Below are 21077 nucleotides of genomic sequence, written 5' to 3'. Positions count from 1 at the left end.
ATCGCTTACGTAGAAAATTACAAATTATTAATAGCACAAACTATTATTTATTTATTTTTATAATATAAATTAAATATTTTTTTTCATTCATCTTAATTTGTCAATTTTTTTCTATTGATTCCACATAATTTATTTTGTTTTAAACATAATTATACACTTTAATCATATTTTAAAATTTATAATTTATATATTTTTTAATTTTAGTTAAATTGTTTAATCATTTTAATTTTAATCTATAATTATTTTTATTAAATTATAATTATATTTATTAATACACTTTTTAATTATTTACTAATTACATAGTACCTAAAACTCTCTATCTAAACTAAAGTGGACAAATTAAGTAGAATAAGAGGGAGTAATACACTTTCTATTTCATATAAAATGTTAATATTTTCTTTTTTTATTCGTCCTACATAATTTGACATTTTTTTTTCTATATAATTATACATTTTAATTACATTTTAAATTAATATTAACTAAAATATTTAATTATAATTTTAATCTATAATTATTTTTAACTAATATAAATTTTTATTTTGACCCGACCTGATCCGTTTGCCAGCCCTACCTATAATAGTGTTTTTTTTCTTTTTTATATTATTATTAATAGGGTACTATTATACACACCCTATAATAATTTTTTTTTTTAATGATGTGAGAACAAAGTGTGCATTGAATAAATTTCTGGCTGAACCTAATGCTATGCAAATTAGGCTCGGCGGAAAAATCATAGTAGGCGAACCACGTGTGGCAAGTATTTTTCGAATTGGGTTACCATAGCGTGTATTTTTCGTTTCTATCATATTTTCTATACTACTAATTGGTGTTTGATTCTTAAATTTATCATTAGTATTCAGTAAGTTAAAAGTATTAACATTATAACAGTCTATCTTTACAAAACTTTGGTTATCTTTCCACCAAAATCACCATCAAGAGATTAAAATGGTTAAGAATAAGTAAAGAATAAAATAAAATAAACATTACATGCTTTGATCAGAACATTTATAAGTCTATTTTCTATTGTTTTATGATTGAGGATCAAAATTGTTAACATAAAAAAAAAATTTGGCTAATGTTATCCAAAGATTAGTAGGATGACGCCTTAGATAATTTTGTTAAAATTCAATACGGAATTAATAGAATCATGCATGCATTTTGTGTGAATTAAAATTTTGAAAAATGGTCTTTCAACAATGTATATCAATGAATTGAGAGAGCTAAGTTCATCACTTCTCCTCGGCAAATTTTCAATGATCGAATTCATCGTAAAAAAAGTTATCTAATCGGAGATCATGACTGAATGGTAATTTTTATATGTCGTCTGATTGCTGAGCGAATTACTTGGGAAACTATAATATTTATAGGAAAATTTACTCGAGGATTGAAAACTAAGTCGAGGTTGATTCCATTCGATCTTTTGTGGCAGTGATTCACAGAAGCAGAAGCCGAGACTCGTTAGGAGTCTATTAAGGAGAGCTCGCAGTGCATGGGTATGAGTTTGTTTACTTATATATTTATTTTCTTGGAATTAATCATTGTAAGGATTAATTTGGGATCATGTTGGTGTAATTCTCGACTGAAGTTTTTAGTAATCAACACCATCTCAAATGTAGAGATCTTTATGTGATTGAATTGAGTACAGAAATTTATGTATTTTTTTTTTATTGTTTATTTGTCCTGCTTGGAGATTCGATTAACAGTGAATTACAACTCTAGTATTTATCAATTGTACTGCTTAACTATATATTTGTGTTTACTAAAATTTAAATCAATATATTTGATGCTTTGGGACTTAAGGAATTAGCCAAATAATCGACGATACAATCATTTTTAAGCCAACTTACTGTCACATGTGTCATCTCCATCACCACTTCCGCAGTATTGGCGATGCATTTGTTAAAGTAGCAAAATTGGCCAAACTACCGGCTCCCTTAATAATGGTTCAATCAAGTCATTCATCCATCAAAATAGCAGACAAAAGTAAGAGGAGGTTCTAATACGGCATAAAATTAAAAAATTTAATAGAAAATCGATTATAAATCACACGAGAAGCAATGAAAATATAAAAAGTAGATTTTCGATATAGAAATGGGGTGAGAGGGGAATGAGCAACCAAATGAAATGAATTAGGATTAGAGAGTTTATTTTAATTTGAATCAGATCGGATTAGAGATGTGTTAGATCAAACATCAGTTTTTTTTTTTAAGTGTGTTTTAACATTTGTAATTAATGATATTTATGTAGTAATTACTTATATAAGTATATGGATAAATATTTAGATGAATAAAATTATTTTTTTTTAGAAAAAAAATGAAAATGTATTTTTGTTATGATAATAAAAAATAACACAAATTTAAATGACTAAGAAAAGAGAGGAAAATTAGAGTGCTAAATAATGCTAAGTAACATGTTATTTATTAAACTCAATCAACATAATGAATATATAAAAATAAAATAGATAAATAAATATTATACTCTCTCTCTATATCCAGAACAAAAAATAAACATATTTTATGTTCAATTATAAAGTAATAATTTTATTTTCGCAAATACCTCTTATATCATTATTTTTACAAAAAAAGAAAAAAAAATTATTTTACACTATTTTGAACTGTAAGCAACAATTAAAATATTTTTATTTCTTAAACTCTACAAAATTAATACTTCCTGAAAATGTTATCATTTTCTATTTTCGTTTATTCAAAAACAAGTTACCATTAGTAATTCTACTATTTATTTAACATAATAAATACCTTTTCAAATTTACAATATATTATACAAATGCCATTACTTTTATATTACATTATACTACGGATATTTTTGTCTATTTTATTACAATCCAATATAATATTAATATTAAAAAATATAGGTGAAAAAATTATGATAGAAATATTTATTTTGTAGCTGAACCAAGTAGATAAATTATTAGAATGATCTATTTTAGTTTTATGTATAGAAACATCGATTGAATTCAGTTATTAAAAATATTTTTAATTTGAAATATTTTTTATATTATGTATAACTAATTTTGGTAAAATTTGCGTGTATTTATTTATTTTTTCTTCGGTGAACGTATATGTGAAAGATTATTTATTTAATTAATAAAAAATAAAAAAGAAATAGACTAGTGAGAGACCTACGGAGTCACAACCAAGTCCAACGCCACCTCCTTAACCCTTCCCGTCTCTCGCCGGCGATTTACTCATGGCGACTCCCGGCCGGCGAACTTCAACGGAGAATCAACTCTCGATTGTGTCTATCAAGTCTGCTCTCAGAGCCTACTCCATTCCTCTTCTGCTCCTGGCGACGTCTCTGTGCTTCCAGCTTGTCGTCTTGCCGCGGAACTTTCCGCCGTCCTACTACGACGGTACGCATCGAAAATCTCATCTCCATGTGTTGATTTCGGTTGGAGTATAATGGATTGATCATTTGTTAGCTCTTGTCGTTGTGATTTTTGCAGTTTTGGGGATCCCTAAGTATAGTTCAGTGGAAGAAGTGACTCAGGCGTACCAGAATATAACCTCCAAATGGTAAAATTTTGATTTGAAGTTTGCTTGTTTTGATTATCTTCTTCTGATAAAGCATGCTTGCTGGAGTAAGTTTCTGCACAGTGTTTATATCTGTCTATATTTAGTTCACAGATTGTATGGTATTGTATTGTTAATGGATTTGCTTATGTTTGTGTGTATGAGTATTGTTCATTGGTATATAAGCTTGTTCTCCTTTTTGAGGGTTGCGATGCTTCTTGCGTCCTTTGTTGGAGATAACACTCTCATACGTATGTATACATCTCTGAATTAAGTTGGTTGAGTATCATTCAACTAATTAGGTTCACTAGAGTTGTATGGATTTTATAAAGAGGAATGCAAGTATGATGTTTAGTGATAACTTCTTACAAAAACACATTGTAATGCCATTTGCTACTGTTATATATGTATGTATGTATGCATGTTTCTATATTCCTTTTGCTTCTGCAAGTTGCATTGTACAGTTCTTTCCTTTTCTTTTTTCTCCAGACCTTGTTCCGTGGTCCTGATTTAGGTGCTTTTTATCGAAAAACATGTTCCCAGCCCAGAAGTGGGCTGTGGGATTTAATTTATGATGCACGGGGCTATACCTGGTTAATTGTTGATACTTCTCTAATCCTATAAAGATGGTACTTCGTTTTTGTCTACAATGGGAGAAAGCATTAAATCAAACAAAATGATTATTTCTACATATGGGCAAGAAATATGCTAGGATAGATTTATTCAGACAAATTAGAATGGGGTATCTTTCCAGGTTTTTCTACTTGAGCAGGATATATTTGAGAAAATATTTAGTGATGAACAGTTACCTCTATAACTTAGGAGTTCAGAAAATTCATTGAAACTTTTTCGGTTCTTTCTGGAAACTGTAATTGTGTTTTCATTGTTACCGTAAATGTTACCATGATGAAGTTTTATTGCATACCAAAATGCATGTGGGCAGAGAGAATTACATGGATTAGTTGGTAAGAAAATAATGTCACCTGATTGTGGTTTTATATGTAATGTTTCAACTTTGTTTAGTCAATAGTAGATATCTTGAGGATATCCTAGCTTACCCAGGCTTTGGTTAAAAACTCTTCTGTATCACGGGAATGCATTTTTTGTTTGGTTATTTTCACTCTTATAGGAGTTGCCGATTCTTTATGAGTTTACATTGTAAATAGGCAATATAGTTCCTTTCATTTGTGCTATGTGAAGGCACCAATTGGTTTGATCAGAAACTTTGGCTCTGATTTTGTGGCTTTGGTTTAATATTTTAATAAGTAAACACCATCAAATGGGTTTATAGGTGCTGCAGGATGTATGGATGTTTCTTTCACTCTGTATTGATGTCAGATTTGTATTACCTGATTAGACACTGACTTTTTTCTTACTTTCTGTGTTGAACCGTTTTTTATTTCTTGTCGTTGATTGGTAATTGTTTTGAATTAGACACTGGTTAACATGGTTAGAACATCTTATTCTGTATGATTTGTTTATAAGCATGTTATTATATGTATTCTAGGAATTCAAGTGTTGAAGTTCCTCCCACAGTTGATCTTATCAAGGTCTGAAACACTCTATTCCCACTTTCTACCTTGTTGCATTGTTCAATGTTATTTTCCTAATGCTCATTACTCTTGTCACATCATTTAATTGTATATTTTGATGCATTAAAACTTTCATTTTGATTTTAATCTAATAAATATGGGTGTGTTTACTTGTGTTTTGATTTTGTTTTGGTGCTTAGGGTTTTGATCTTTTTGAAGTGAAAGTATTGTTGGTTGTAATGTTTTGAATGAAAAATGGCTGTCGGATGTGATATTTCTAGATGAAAAATAGCAATTGAACATTCCACAATGGATTTGAAAACACAAGCAAACAACTCTATGTTGCACGAGCGTTTGGTTGTGGGGTTCCTTAGGTTTTTTTACTATTCATGAAATTTTCCCCCAAAACATCATATTAGACACCTTTATATTTTTCTTTAAAAAAAATTACACTATAATTAAATTTTTCATTCAAAACATCACATTGACACCTGGGTGTATATCACATCAAATAACTGTTTCAATCCAAAATTTTACTATTCAAAACCCAAACCAACCAAACACACCTGGCTTTTAAAAGAGAAGTTAGAGTGCATTGTGCTTTATGAAACAATAATTTGGATGGACATGGTATATACTGTCGTTTGATTTCAATGTTGGTTTGTGTTTTCACATTTGGGTTCCTTTTGGAGCGTAAATTGCATGGATGCATCTTTTGCCTTATTTTCTCGGTTTATTGGGAGATGCAGAATCTGCCGCTTGCAGATAAGGCTTAAAATTGGGTGCATCTCCCATGAAATTTGCCAAACATTATATATGTAAGTGCTAAAGCTAGTTGATCTTATTTGGCATCTTCCTTCTTTTAACTTTTTTAGTTGCAATTAGACAAGATGACCACAACAGAAATTTCTCTATTTATGACTTTGGAAAACATTGTTACTGCAAGAAGATCTAAATATTACTTTACATTGGTTAATCTCTTGGCTTTGCAGGTTCAATATGCCTTCGAGTTTCTGACAAATCCATTGTTGAAAAGGGACTATGATATGTATAAGATTGACGAATATGTTGTAAGCTTCTTGGCTGCATCTTCCTGTTGCTGTATTTTCTTTTTCTGCATTCATTTACGACTCCTGGAATTTATGCTTCATGTAATCCCTGTATGTATTTCATTAGGCTCTTTTGCTGGTTTTTGTAGGATGTTCTTGAAAAGGTTAAGGGGAATCTTTCTGGGAAAAGACATCTCTCTGAAATTGACCTTCCATTGATAGTGGCTCCTTCCTCTGGTTGGTGCAGGCATCTTCTCTATAGTTTAGGAACTCTCCCCTCACCCCCTTCAAGATAATCACTTATTTATCTTGATTAACACATTTTATATATTTTTATTTATACATAACAAATGTATCTTAATAAATCTGTACCCTTGTTGTAGACCCTGCTGATCGAGATCTTGGTTTAATCACCTCTGAGAACTTTTTATCCTCATTTGAAGATGACAAACCTTTGCTACTTCAGGTGACTGTCGTATTTGTTGTTACAGATCAGTAATTTTAAATTCTAACTATATAGGTTTTCCTTTTGCTTTGGTCATCATGATGTAGGTTCTCACTTTGAAATATTGAATCTTTTATATTGATACAGCCAGGTTTTTGTAATTGTTAAATTGACGGCTAGCTAAACAATCATTAGAGGAAAGACCAAGCACCCAATTATACAATCGTTCATATACTAAATACAATTTAAGGACTTCATGCCTCTATTATACTTCACAATTAACACTGTAGAAGCTTGCAAAAAAAATTATAAGTCATCTTGAAACAACAAAAGGCGCAGCTTCTCACTAATAATGTCAATGTGAAAAACCACAATTTCTGCTAATAGTGAAGAAATTATCTTCGAAAGGAGGGAATGGTTTTTTTAATTTGGAGAAAAAATTATTTCCACATCAACCTATATGATAGAACCAGCCAGATCTAGTAAATTAAAGAATGCTAACAAGTAACAACATTATCTCAGTCATCAGATGAAAAATGGATGATTCAGTGATTAGTTCTTTTCTCACATTGTGTTATTTGATCCGGAACAGATTACTTCGTTGGGAAGCAACCGTTGTAGGCAATTTGTTCCCATCTGGGAGAGAATTGGTTAGATACTTTTCATTAATTTATTGACTATTCCATTTCTAATTAAGCTACATATTTAGATTTTTCCTATTTAAATAGTTTTACTTGACGTTAGTTCATCTGCTGAATGGGGTTGCAAAGACTGCACTGGTTGAACTTGGTGATGTTAAGCTTGCTGTGTATCTAGCTGAGAGAAAATACACTGGACAACCCTTTTTTAGAAGTGGTAAGATTCATATGCTGATCTTTCTGGTTGTCCTCTCTGGAAATGAATTCAGAATTTTCTGATGATCTCCAGCAAAATTATATACGAAGTCTATGACTTGGATTGCATTTGAAAATTCATCTTTTTAAATGAGAAGTGCTTCTGCGTGCATGAGTTTATTACTTCTTTGAAATTGATTCTCTCCCTCAATGATCCTATTTCCATTACTAAGGCTTGTATTTGCCTTGTTTTTTGCTTGCAGATACTTCATTTAAAAATTGAAATTCAATGGGGCCTCAATTCTGAGAACCGAAACATGATTTATGTGAAAGCAATAAGGAAGTTGAAAAATAGGAAAATGTTTGATTTTAATTGGTTCTCCCCCTTGGTTAATGTGTTTCCATTTCCAAAGCTTTTTTTTTTGCACGCAGGTGCATATTATAGATTTGAAATTTGATGAGAGATGAGCCCCAGAGCTGAGAAATCAAAAGGTTGAAAAATAAGAAAAAGTTGGAATTTGAGTTACCTACTTTGATGATGAGTGAAATATTGTTGTTTGTTCTTAATAGTATAAATTGTAGTATATAAATTCGCATCTTTTATTAATTTTATCAAGGGAAAATTGATGTGAAGTAGTTAATACCTGATGAACTGGTTTTGCTTACTTTTTATTGCTTTTCTGTTGGTTGTTTGTATAATAGGACTTCCAGCATTGGTAGTTTTTCCACCGGGGTGTAAAGATTCAAGTTGTCTTTCTAGGTATGTCTCCTTTTCTAGATAAACTGATGAAGCTTGCGCTCCTTTTATTTTAGGAATTGTAGACTTAAATGATATTTCTTCCTAGGTATGAGGGAGAGCTCTCTATCGATGCAATCACAGACTGGTTGGCAACAAGCATTCTCAGTTTACCTCGTATTCCTTATTACTCCAAGGAGTCATTGGTAATCTAATATTTTGTTTACCCAAAAAATTCTGGTTGGACTATTGAGGTTTATGTATTCAGTGATGATTGTGTACCTCAATATCTACAGAAAGCAAAATCTGATCTGGGAGAACTAGCAAAATCAGACTGATATCTGTGGTCTTATGATCTTTTTAACTTTTTGGTATTACGCTAGAATCTACATAAAACTTTGGTTCACTTGATAATACTTTTGAGAATTAGCTGCATTTTAGAGACATGTTTATCACACTAACATCTGCAATTCAAGAGAACTCTTATTTATGAGTGTAGAAATTTTATTAGTTCTTGCTAGAGGTATTTATATACAGGCTGATATATGCAGATACAGAACAACTTAAACTATTAAATTATATGCCAGACATGGGTCAAAACCAACCCTAGTTACATGAATATATATATATATATGTACTTACACACACACACACATATTTAATTCCGCAGTAAGCTTTGTTTTTGCCACAAGTTCATTTTATGTTCCAGATAGTCTACCTAATGAATATAATCTACACCAATAAGGTACAAATCCTCTAACAATACCCGAATTGGTTTGCTGAACTAGTTTAATCCTGCAATTCAAGTTTACGTCGAAAAATATTATGTATTCTGTACCCGCTCTTGCAAGATGGCACCTCTACCTTTTTTAATTTCACATACACTTATTGTGAACTTTCCCTTCTTTCAGGTTCAGAATTTTCTGGCTAAAAGCAAACCGCACCAGGTATATTCTTTGCTCAGCATTCACTAATGTACGTTACTTTCATAAAGTTCTCATCGATTCTTTTGCTTTATCTTGTGTTAAGATGCATCATTTTGAATGTGATGAAAGCATGGGGTTGATGGTTGCTTGCACTTAGAAACTCCTTTTGCCGCTTAATTATGGAAGTAGCTTGCTGGTTTCAAAATAATGTACAATTCTATCATGATTGATAGTTGGAGAGCAAGTGAGCTGGCACTAAAATACAATTAATTTGTGTAAATTGTAGAATTATATACATAAAATATGCTGAAATAAGTTGTATAAAAATAAAATGATAAACTGAAGTTGGAAGTAGAGAATCAAAAAAGAGATATAAATAGTAATGCAAAGGATAAGAAATTAAAATTCGAACGATAATCCTTGTAATTGAATGTTGATCATTTTGTAATTGTTCTCCTCCAAGATTTGTACTCATAATATATAGTACCTAATATTGTAAAATATGAAGGTGCTATCCTAATTTCCATATGCAAATGATCAGAAAATACATCAATTTAAAATTACAAGGAAACTAAATCACCTCTTCGCAGTCAGAATCAACTCCCTGATTAAGACTACAAAATATATCACAGATTACTGCCAATACTAACACATACGAATCAGACATTGATGTTTTATGTTCCCTGGTTCATTCATGTCAAATCTTGAATCCTTTACTTTTGTTTGATTTTCACATATATATACAGACATCTTCAACCTGATCATTACACGTACGAATCACATATAGTGTCACATTATATATTCCTAATTAAGGTATTCCACTAATGAAACATGACTTGATATTTAAATAAATTATTGTTGCGAAACACGTAAAAACAAATCAAGCATACAATTCATCACCTTCATATTATTCATATATCATCTATCTCCAAATTCATACCATAAAATACTCAATTTAATTTCCTAAAACTGTCATTTGTATCACAAACATACTTTAATCAATAAATCAATGTGAATAGTTTATCTTCCATGTGTGCCCTCAGTTTTCTTGCCTATGTCTATACTGAACTTTCTGCCGTTTTTGATAAGTTGATTTTTACATTTTGTTCAGTTATGATTATCTTAAAAAAAGAGGAAAAAGAAAATTCTTTCATCGGCTTCCTTACAAATAATAGTGATTTATTCAGGTTGTGCTTGCTTGTGTTTTGGGATTTTTTAATATTTTGGGAGTTTTTTTTAAATTTGATTTATTTTTTTTTTCGAAGTTTTTGAAGTGGAAAGAGTGGTTGTGGACTAGTTTGTATAGAGTTCAGGTGTTGAAATTGGTTTATTTGGATGGTGTTGGTAGATCCTTAATATATAAATAAATGATGATACGTATCCCTACAAGCTTAATCTTTTAGGGGAGACGGCTATTTAATATCCAATAGCTCTCGTGTTCGACAGAGTAAGTTTTTGTCGTATCATTAATTTATTGGGCATGAAATTTTTCTCAACCTTGTCTTGTAGGTCAAGGTAATTATGATTTCACAAACTGGAGAACGTGCTACTCCATTCATTCGTCAGGCTGCTAAAGACTATTCACCATATGCTACGTTTGCCTTTGCTTTATGGAGAGAAGATGAATCATCTTTTTGGTGGAATGTGTATGTAGTTTTTTCTCTTTATCATTCTCTCTCTCTCTCTCTCTCTGATTTGGGAGTGTTATCTCTGTGTTTGAATTCTTATGTGCCCTTGATCTTAGTAAATCAATCAAGCATGATCTTTTTATTCCACCAAGCATTATAAGTGGATAAACTTGCATGTTTCAACAAGCATTGGAGAAAGCAACTGTTTATGCTTCCTTCTCCATGTTTTTTCACTTGGGGTGTGTTTGTTTGAGGGATTGGATTTTTTTTCTACTATTCATCCAATTTTTTTCCCCCAAAAACATCAAATCAAACACCTATTTTTCATTTTTTATATTATACTAAAAATCAATTTTACATTCAAAACATCACATCAACACCTATTTATATCAACATCATACAATTATTCAAATTCAAAATTTTTACTATTCAAATCTCAACTCAAAATCCAAACCTCCAAACAAACACACCCTTGGTGGAAATTCAATACTTAGAACTTCCTTGTGTATTGATGGTACATAAGATGGACTGTTGTAACGATATTTTTACACCATGTTATATATTTTAACATGGTAAAATTGCTGATTCTTTTTTTTTGTCATTTACTCATTTATACAACATTCTTAATTCAACAGGTTTGGTGTGGAGTCAGCTCCTGCTATAGTTTTTTTAAAAGATCCAGGAGTTGATCCTGTTGTTTACCAAGGCATGTACTCTATCTATTTCCTTACCAGTCAATTTTAATAATGTCTTAACCGAACGAATATCATCTAATAATTTTTTTTTGCAGGATTGGTCAACAGTTCACAGTTTACAGATCTAATGGAGAAGAATAAACATCACGGTACTGTCCTGGAACTTGTGCTCCAATGTCTGATAAGTCTTAGACTCTTTGGTTATGCCATTCACTTTTTGATTGTATGAGATAGATTTTCGTAACATTGTATTGCTTTAATGATATGTTACTTGAAAGCTTAAATTTGTTGGGAACGCGTATTATTCTAATATTTAATCAAGTTAATGTAATTAATATTATTATATAACCTATCCTAGCTTATAAAGACCGTACTGTTAGAGTAATTGAATTGCCATTTCACCTAAAAACTTGAACTATTAGCATGATCTCACTATATATATATATATATATTTTTAATTTTGTTAAGACATGAGATATTATTACATCATTTTTATAAATTTTATAGATACATTACAAAGTTTCTCCTTCCTGATTCTCTGAGGTTTCTCTTACTCATGCTGTAATCATTTACAATTGACTTTTCAATGCATCCTCTTTGGTGACACTTAATACTCCCTCCGTCTGGGAAATTTAGTCCTATTTCTCTGTAAAAATACCAAGAAATGGGGCTAAATTTTCCGGACGAGGGGAGTATGTTTTAAGGACCAGAGTTTATTAAAAATTTTGACAAGCTTTGTTCGGCAGAACTTCCATACACACACAAACACACACACTGGACTGTATCATTCTTTTTCTCATAAATCTGCTTTATGTAATTTTGGGTTTGTTTAATGTCTCTTTTAAGCAAACTGAAGGACAATCAGATTGGATTCAAACTGCACTTGCTTTAAGATACATCAGATTTTATCAGTGGTTTACAAGATGATCAATCACCAGTGTCTTTGCATAAATCATTTCCAGAACATATGAAGCCACTTATTTTTTATTATATGATATCTGGATCTCATTATTTGTGCTCCCTGCTTTCAGTGCTTCCCCAGTTGAGAAACGTGACTGCAAAGGAACTCGGCTGTGATGTCCATGGCCATTCTCGCGCCGGAGAGGACGTCAAGGTTTGGTACTGTGCCATTGTTGCTGGAAGGCCAAGCCAAGAACTCAACAAAATGCGTGGAGTGAGCTCTTTACCTATCTCTCTATTTTCTTTTGAATCATTGAATTTCATTCCATGGTATTAGAAATTTCTAAATGGTTTCCGTAGTAGCATATATCAGTTCTCTTACACAGAATACGCTCTCCGAGTTTTACAACATAATTATAAATTCATGGCTCTATTAGAAATACTTGGAATAGATATGGATAAGTTGGCAGAAGCCACCGTCTGCATTTCCAATACAGTCGGCTCAAGTCATTATCCAGGAAAATTTTCTTTCAGATATCAAATAAGTGGGATTTTGATATCAGACTTATCTCATGTCTTATACTCCCTCCATACAGAAACTTTTACTTGTTTTGCTTTTGAGTTTTTTAGGTGATATAATTTTGATCATTTCCCGACAATTTTGCCCCTAATTGTTTTTGGAATGATTTTATAAATTGCATTTAGAAGGATAAAAGAGATAAAATTGTGTAAATAATGAAAGTTGCAAAAGTTATGGAACATCCCAAATTAGGCATAATAGCAAAATGTTTGAGATAAAGGAAGTATAAAAGATCTTTGGAAGTAATGCAATTTATGTATGTTTAAAGATCATACGCAGCGTGCAAGATCAGCTGTCGAGCGATGTTGAGTCAGATATAGGCAATCAAGACCTGGTTTCAGCTCCAGCTACCTTGGCATTGAAACAAAAGAGACTGACATTTGCCTGGCTAGATGGGGAAACCCAGAATGTGAGTGTTCATCTTTCTATTATTACACGGTTTTCTTGTAGTGATTTTGTTCTAAATCAAATTACCATTGCATGTGTTGGTCCTGCTTTATACTGGCATCTTTGTTTTAAATCTGTACTATTGACTGCACGGCATTGAATATTTTTGTTAGTTGTACTCTCAGCTTTTAGAATTCTTTAAGAATAAAATAATTATTCATCTGAAATATGATATTAGATTAACTTTATATTCATGTTGATGCATGTCCCGATGGATTGAGATTATTTTCATTCCTGGATCAGGCTTAGGGTATGTTTGTTTGGATTTTGGGGTGTTTTGGATTTGAGGTACTTTGAATAGAAACTACTAGGGATTTTTTTCATATAATTTTTTTTTTCCTTTTTCTATTTTAAATTTTTCAGAAAACATCACATACAACAATTATTTCACCTAGAGACCCGGGCCCCCCTGCCCAAATGTAAATTTTTGAATGGAAATGAGGTTTGGATGAGATGTTTTTACGGGTTATTTTATTTTTTATTTTTATTGTAGATTGCATAGTGTAAATATACAAAATAAACGGCACCCTTAGGTTTTTATATTCTATTGTTCTTGGCCCTAGCTATAATGTCTTAACCTGAATTTCATCCATTCTTGGAAATTTCATTCTTATTTTCATTGATTCCGATAAGTTTACTTGTTTTATTGACTTGAGAATGCATTCCACTGTGGAAACCATCAGAGAGTGAGCTAGACCTTTTGTTCATTTCGTACCTATATGCTAATTTTATCCCGTGCTTATTACATTAAACACCATCCCTGGTTTTGTTCTATGGTACAATACATGTTTTAGGTAGCAATGGCTATCGTTGTTTTGGTAATTCTTTTACCATCTTGCAAAAAACATAGAAACTAAGACCACCTCTTTCTTGCAGAGATTTTGTTTCTTCCATATTCATTCGGAAGACAGCTTCGAGACGTGCGGTCCTAGGAGGCTGATGACAGATGTGGCTCGGTTGATCATAATCCGTTACGAGAGGAATGAGACAAATAATGAAATAGTGCAGTCCAGGAAACAGACAAACAACCTCTTCCTTGATTTAATGCATACCGAAGCTGATCCTGTATTCACGCTCGTCGCCAAGTACAATGGCTCAACCGAAGTTCCGGAGGTTAGAATCTTTGAAGCTTCCATAAATTGTTCACTTGAAAGGTATAAAAAATATAATGAATCACACACAAAGTTAATTAAATATATAAAACATCCGAGCTTGTGTTGAATTGTTGAACTATGGTATAAATATGTCGAACCGTATTTTATGTTTGGTGCTGAAAATGCGCCATGTTTGGCATACTTTCCTTCAAGTCGGCTTTAGATACTGACCGTGTCATTACTAATGATCGATGATTTTGATTACCAGATCATCAAATGGATCTCCCAAACAATCAAAGATGGCGACGCCAGAGAGATCCCTCCATTCGTAAGTTACACTTTTACCGATCTTATTTCATCCACGCGTTTCAAAAACACACCATCTTCTGCAGAAAACAAAATCACCTGAGCTGGTGCCTGAGGAGGGAGATAAAATGTGGTCACGAGGTTCCCAAAAGGTCGTCTCATCTGGAAAAAACATCAAACATCGGGCTGCTGGCTTCGTCTCCTCCTTTTCCGATTTCCTCGGTGACCCCAGAATCGGACCCTCTCTGCTCTTGGCCGCTTTAATGTCGTTTGGCCTAATTTGGCTGAAGAGAAGCCAACCAGCGCCATCCAACAACCAGGCCGAATCCGAGGTATATAATACACACACATATATATATATATAACTTATACACAATGATCATGGGTAGAGCTGTTAAACAAACCGGGTAGTTCGCGAGCTAAACTTGACCCGGATTGTTAGCAGCTTCACTCAACTCATTTATAGAAATAGACGAGCCAAGCTCATGCTCGAAAATTATTATTTCTATAAAGGTGTTGAGTTCAAGGTCGGGTCGCTGGCAGCTTGATTGAGCTCCTTAGTAATGATATGTATATGTATCATTTTATATATTAATATGTAGTAGTATGTAATTTCATATATTAAAATTTTTCCTTATTAATGAAATTTGAATGCTATATTATAATAAATTGTGAATAAAATTAAATATATTTAACTTATACTCTCTTCATCATCCAAATATATTTTCACCTTCTTTTTTTGTTGTCATTCAAATTTATTTTCGTTTCATTTTTTAGTTGTCATTCAAATTTATTTAACTTATACTCTCTTCATCATCCAAATATTATTTTTTCTACTTTTTCTTTACCAAAAAAAGTAAAATTTTTTATTTTTACCTATTTTTCTTAAGATTCGTCTCCGGTCAAATAAACATACAATTGGATGACGGAGAGAGTAGTTTTTTTTAAATATATATATATATATATAATATGTAGAAATTTTGAGTTGAACCCGACCTTGAGTTTGAGTCTTGCTAGCTGAGCTTAAGCTTGAAGTCGAGCCTAACTACTCGAATTCTAAACGAGTCGAGTTAAGCATGTACCATATTCGAGTTGAGCACAAACATCAGATACTTTAGCTGGCTTGACTTGTTTAACAAGTCTAGTCATTACCAACTATAAACAAAAACTTCCCTACAACCCCCAAAATATGAAAATGCTCACATTCAAGTCATTCTTACATTGAAGTAATGTTCTATGTTTTCCTCGTCCAACGGGTATTAACCAATCCTTGAGCTAAATGCAGAGTGCGGACAGGGACAGGCCAAGCCGGAGGAGACGAGCAAGCGCGGGGTCAAACCAGCTCGTCCCACCTTCCATCACCGACGAGGAGCCAACGAATGCGACCCAAATGTCGTTCCAAGACTCTGATTCAGAGTAGGTATTGCGACTCGACAAACACTCAATACATGATGGGCTTTTCGACACCACCAGACAAATAAAACACAGGTTCTGCTTATATTACAATTGGCTAATTAATTGCTCATGAGACCCGTTCGAGAGACTGACTTATAACTTAACTTAGATTTTGATAGTTAACATAACACGGTTTTAACATCCTTAAGACTTCTTGGCATTTGAATATAAACGGTAACAACGGCTTGTTGAGTAAATATTTGCCGGGGAGTATGTGTGTTTGGTTGGAAGATTTTATCTTAAATTTTTTTATTCACTAAATTTAAATCAAATGTTTAATTTTTATTTTTTTATATTATATTAAAAAAAAAATTATATTCAAATATCACGTAATATCTATTTATATCATTATATCACTGTACCACTATTTGAATCTAAATTGTTTACTGTTCAAAATTCAAATTTCCAATCAAATACATCCTTTATTTGTGTTTTTCGGGCATTTATGTTTAGAATTGTTAAAATTTAGAGGAAAATTAATATTTAAATATATCATTTTTTATTGAAAATATATATGCATCAAATGCTATATTAAGTTAAAAGCATATTTTGAATATAGTTTTCTTTATTAGGAGTATTTTTTATCATATAATATTATATTACATTTTTATTAAAAAAAAACTTATAACAACCTAAAAAATCTCCGTAAAACTCACCCTATTATTTTAAAAAACTTATTTTTTTACAATATTGACAATTTTGTTACCTTTAAAGAAGATTATATTGTATTTAATATTATTTACTATTTTTATTATTTTAAAAATAATACTACAAAACATTAAATTTTTTTAAAAGTATATCTAAATACATTTTATAGTTTTAGTAAAATATATATCATATGTTTTGATAGAATTCTTTGAGTATCAATTATATGATTTCATATTTTTATCGTATATAATTTATCATATTCAAAGTAATGTTTTTTTAAAAAAAAAGAAAAAATTAAAAATGCCCAACATTTTTTTTATTAAATCCCCAACTCGAATGTACTACTATCCACGTTTTTCATCTATAAGGGGGTGAATGTATCATTAACAAAAAATTAGACGATCAAACAATAAATACGTCATATCTTAACCTCAACAGGGGTAAAATGGTAAAAATGTCAATGTCAGTAGTATAAAGCATCCGCAGCAACCCTTCTCTGCATATGGTCGCGTAGGAATCACTTTATCTTCCTTAATCCTTATCGATCTCTTCATAGTCGAATTAACCAGGTGAGTTCATCTGCAATTGATTTTTCCTCCATCTCCGACTCCGATCATGTCGTGCGAAGGAAAAAACATCGATTTTAATTTTCTTTTTACATCCTTCTAGTGAGACTGTAATTATAATTGGCTGATAGGGAGAGTTCTACGTTTTTGAGTTCGTGAAATTGATGAAGATTGATTGTAGAATATGAGTGTTTTCTCTGGGTATTACTCGGTACTGTTTATCGATATTGTCGTACTATTATTGCTTTAATTAGAGCTGTATGTGTGAATTTGGACCTTTGTTTTGATATTATTTTGTGGTTAATGAGTAGAATGGAGGTTTTAGATTCCGGTTTGAGTTCGTGTTCTGTGTTTTTTCAGCATTGGTTGTTTGGTTGATTTTGTACTACAGAGGTTTTGGAGTTAAAATTTTGATAACATTATTAAGTTACTTGGTGAGATGTTTTTGTAATAGGAAATTGATATTTGATGTGATGCTTTTTTTTAAAAAAAAAAAAAAAAAAAATTGAAAAAATTATTATTAATGATAAATAGAGCTATGAATGCCAGTCAGCAGCATATGTTCGGGATTGTTTCATATTTTGAATGTATCATCGTTATTATTTTTGTTTTTGTTAATTTAAAATAGGTTTTAGATTTGAAGTTTTCAATGGAAAGTGGGGTTGGGACTTGGGTGTGATGTTTTTTGAATGGAATGGAAAATCTACTTTGAATATGACCTTTTAAATGGAAAATGAGGTTTTGAATTTGATGCTTTGAATGCATAATAGTTATATATATATATATATAAATATATAATTAAATACATTTATATTTATGTATATATATGTTATATGTGAATGCAAAATAGGTTTTGGACGTTGGATGTGATGTGTTGAATAGAAAATTTCTCGTATGTATTTTTGGAACTCGAAATAGATTTGGAAGAAAAATAGATGTTGGGGAAGGTTATTTTCCTGTAGATTCATAGATTGCATAATGTGGAAACAAAATTACAAAAACAAAATGATTGTGTGTTCTTTTCCAAGTGAATCTCGTTTGTTAATGAATGTTGTGTTTGCTTGACGTGAGTAGTAATGAATTATATTCGGTTTGATAACATATTAACATTGGTTAGTTGTATGTGTACTTGTGACACACATTGTCGAGGGAAATATCAAAAGAGTAGTTTGGCAGCCCTTTCATTTACTCTGTAATAATTCTGGTCTTCTCGTTATTAAGAATGTACCATCGACAGGAATGGGGAAGGATTCAAAGGCGAAGGAAGGTGGAAAAGGTAAGGGAAAACAATCAGCCGGGGCAAGTGATGATTCGGCATCCAAGGGTAAAGGAAAAGGAGGGAAGGGAGATGGTCTCGGGACTTGCACTTATGTTAAAGGTTCTTCTTCTGTTATACCCATACTCACAACTCATGTGCATCGTATTTATTTGCTTCATGGGGATTACGTTTATTAGACATCAAGGGTGTGTTTGTTTGGGGTTTGGGTTTCGAATAAATTTTTTTTTTTTTAAATTTTAATAGATATTTGATATGATATAGATAGGAGTTGATACGATGTGCTAAATAAAATATTGGTTCTTAGTGATGTGTAAAAAAATTAAAAAAATAAAAAAGTTGGTGTTTGGTTTGATGTTTTGGGAGAAAAACAGAGAAAAATCTACAACTAAACACACCCTAAGTATTAATTGTTCTAATTTTCCGTTGACCCTTGTTAGCGAGGCATATCTTGTGTGAGAAGCAAGGTAAGATCAATGAAGCCTATAAGAAGCTACAAGACGGATGGCTTAGTAATGGAGACAAGGTTCCACCGGCCGAGTTTGCTAAGGTATTGAGTTTTGATTTATGTCTTGCTTTTGCCAAGGTACTTTAAGTAGACTCCGTGCGAAAATGATTGTGTATTTTAGTTGTCGTTGCCCTAATGATCTTGTATTTACATTAGCACTTATGCATGCACTTAGGGGGATCCTCTACGTGAGCATTATGCGGTTATACAAACGACTAATGAGATACACTCCACTTAAAAGGACCAAAATAATTAAGGTGCCACTTAATAGAAATTCTCATTAGCGGCTATGATTTAAGGTGGTATTCCATTTTATGTAGTTTCTTGGGCGTTTTAGAGTCAGGGAACTGTACATTGTTTTGACTGTGCACTTTAAGCTAGGAATTTGTTTGTTTTCATAATGTTAGTTTTGCATTATTCACTCTACAATAATATATATATTTCTTTTAAAAAGCATCACATCATGTTCTTAATTTTCATTTAAAATATAATACTCTTTTGTCATCCAAGCATGTGTTTTAATAAAAGTAAATAATAATTGTTACTTTTTGTTTTTGTAATAAAAAAGTACAAAAAAATAAAGGTACTTTTTGTTAATAAATAATATGAAAACACTTATGAAAAAAAAAAAAAAAAAAAAAGCATAAATTTGAATGATGGAGAAAGTATCTAAATACTACTATATCCGTTCTCAAATAATAGATATATTTACTATTTGTACGTTGATTAAATAAAAATGGTATTTTATATTTAGTGGATAATGTGTAAATGTGTAAAGAGTAAAATATTCTTGGGTTGTACGAACTCGCATCTAATAAGGATATTTTTGTACTTTTATACGAATTCATCTATTTGTTAGCAGACGGAGGCAATGTATTCTTTTCAAAGCATCTTATTAAATACATATTTTATTATTTAAAACATAACATGTAGCATCTATTAAAACATTCGAGAACGCCAAAACACACCTCGGGAAGTAGATGTGGTCGATGAATTTCACCGGCACGACACAAATTGCAAGAATCTAGCTTTTATCCTTATTTGTGCATGTTTCTTCTTCAGATAGCTGCAGAATATTCTGAATGCCCGTCCGGGAAGAAAGGTGGGGATCTCGGATGGTTTCCACGCGGGAAGATGGCAGGCCCGTTTCAGGAGGTTGCATTCAACACTCCTGTCGGGGTGACGAGCGCACCATTTAAATCCACGTGGGTTCCGAATTATCATTTTTATCAATTTAATTTTGAAGTTTTTTTCTTTTCATCATACTCAGAATAGAGATAAGCCTGATTTTTTTGTGGTGCTTTTGACGATAAATTCAGGCACGGATATCACATTATCCTGAGTGAAGGAAGGAAGAATTGAGAAACTCGAATAATGGCCGTGTAGCCGAGTTATATGTTGGGTGTAAAACGCTATGGTTTATGTTTCTCGACCCTCACATACCGTGTGAATTGTGATTATCCAGGTAAAAGCTCAAACTGTTTTTTTACTGTCTGGTGTGGATGGACGGACGGACGGACGAGTTCATGTTTCGGCTGTTTATTGTGCTTCCGATGAGGTAAGTTTTCGTATATTCTAAATGGCGCGGTGTGTTGTAGGAATATCAGCGGTTTTTGGCGTCAGGTTTTGCTGGTAAAATCGCACAATTTCAATTCAGGACTCAAAATCCAGTTCTAAGCACAGCCCGGTTTGACAAAAGAACTCCTTTATTATAATAAAAGGTTTTGGAAAAGCTAAGGGTTTTGTTTAGATAAGGGTTTTTTTTTTTTTTTTTAGGTTTTAGAAATTTGAAAGTTTGAAAAAAATAAAAAAGTTAGTATTTAATTTGATATTTTACGAAAGAAAAAGTATTTGATGTGATATTTTTTGAAAAATAAATAGTGTCAAATCAATAAAAATGTGTTTGTAAACAGAGTTTAAATA

General features: G+C 31.8%; 2 protein-coding genes across 3 annotated transcripts; both read left to right on the top strand.

The window, feature by feature from the left end:
* Nucleotides 1–3125: 3125 nt before the first annotated feature.
* Nucleotides 3126–16353, top strand: LOC127240917 (uncharacterized). Of its 2 annotated transcripts, none has more exons than XM_051259767.1 (20): nt 3126–3370; nt 3464–3533; nt 5038–5080; nt 6055–6132; nt 6261–6348; nt 6495–6577; nt 7149–7206; nt 7301–7411; nt 8092–8149; nt 8235–8331; nt 9037–9072; nt 10561–10697; nt 11315–11385; nt 11470–11523; nt 12406–12548; nt 13123–13263; nt 14178–14414; nt 14664–14723; nt 14788–15033; nt 15987–16353. In XM_051259767.1, exons 1-20 carry the CDS (start codon nt 3208–3210, stop codon nt 16119–16121), a joined length of 2109 nt encoding a protein of 702 aa, XP_051115724.1. In that variant the 5' UTR covers nt 3126–3207; the 3' UTR covers nt 16122–16353. The 2 variants fall into 2 exon arrangements, with proteins under 2 accessions (XP_051115724.1, XP_051115725.1); XM_051259768.1 differs by lacking the exon at nt 3126–3370 and adding an exon at nt 5812–5880.
* Nucleotides 16354–17241: 888 nt separating this feature from the next.
* LOC127240916 (uncharacterized) lies at nt 17242–20755 on the top strand. Its single transcript, XM_051259766.1, has 5 exons — nt 17242–17373; nt 18608–18748; nt 19087–19196; nt 20217–20359; nt 20474–20755. Exons 2-5 carry the CDS (start codon nt 18610–18612, stop codon nt 20514–20516), a joined length of 435 nt encoding a protein of 144 aa, XP_051115723.1. The 5' UTR covers nt 17242–17373; nt 18608–18609; the 3' UTR covers nt 20517–20755.
* The last annotated feature ends 322 nt before the right edge of the window (nt 20756–21077 follow it).

Source organism: Andrographis paniculata, unplaced genomic scaffold (assembly GCF_009805555.1).
Source record: "Andrographis paniculata isolate CXL003 unplaced genomic scaffold, ASM980555v1 Contig80END, whole genome shotgun sequence".
Lineage (NCBI taxonomy): Eukaryota > Viridiplantae > Streptophyta > Magnoliopsida > Lamiales > Acanthaceae > Andrographis > Andrographis paniculata.
Note: the sequence above shows the minus strand (reverse complement) of the source record. Positions and strands in the feature narration are given on the sequence as shown.

Bases quoted from the DNA above. Each gene is read 5' to 3' on its own strand.
- LOC127240916 (XM_051259766.1), top strand. From the start codon at position 18,610: ATGGGGAAGGATTCAAAGGCGAAGGAAGGTGGAAAAGGTAAGGGAAAA. The intron at 18,749-19,086 runs GTTCTTCTTCTG...GACCCTTGTTAG, and splicing joins GACTTGCACTTATGTTAAAG to CGAGGCATATCTTGTGTGAG. The intron at 19,197-20,216 runs GTATTGAGTTTT...TTTCTTCTTCAG, and splicing joins CACCGGCCGAGTTTGCTAAG to ATAGCTGCAGAATATTCTGA.
- LOC127240917 (XM_051259767.1), top strand. From the start codon at position 3,208: ATGGCGACTCCCGGCCGGCGAACTTCAACGGAGAATCAACTCTCGATT. The intron at 3,371-3,463 runs GTACGCATCGAA...TGATTTTTGCAG, and splicing joins TCCGCCGTCCTACTACGACG to TTTTGGGGATCCCTAAGTAT. The intron at 3,534-5,037 runs GTAAAATTTTGA...TATGTATTCTAG, and splicing joins CAGAATATAACCTCCAAATG to GAATTCAAGTGTTGAAGTTC.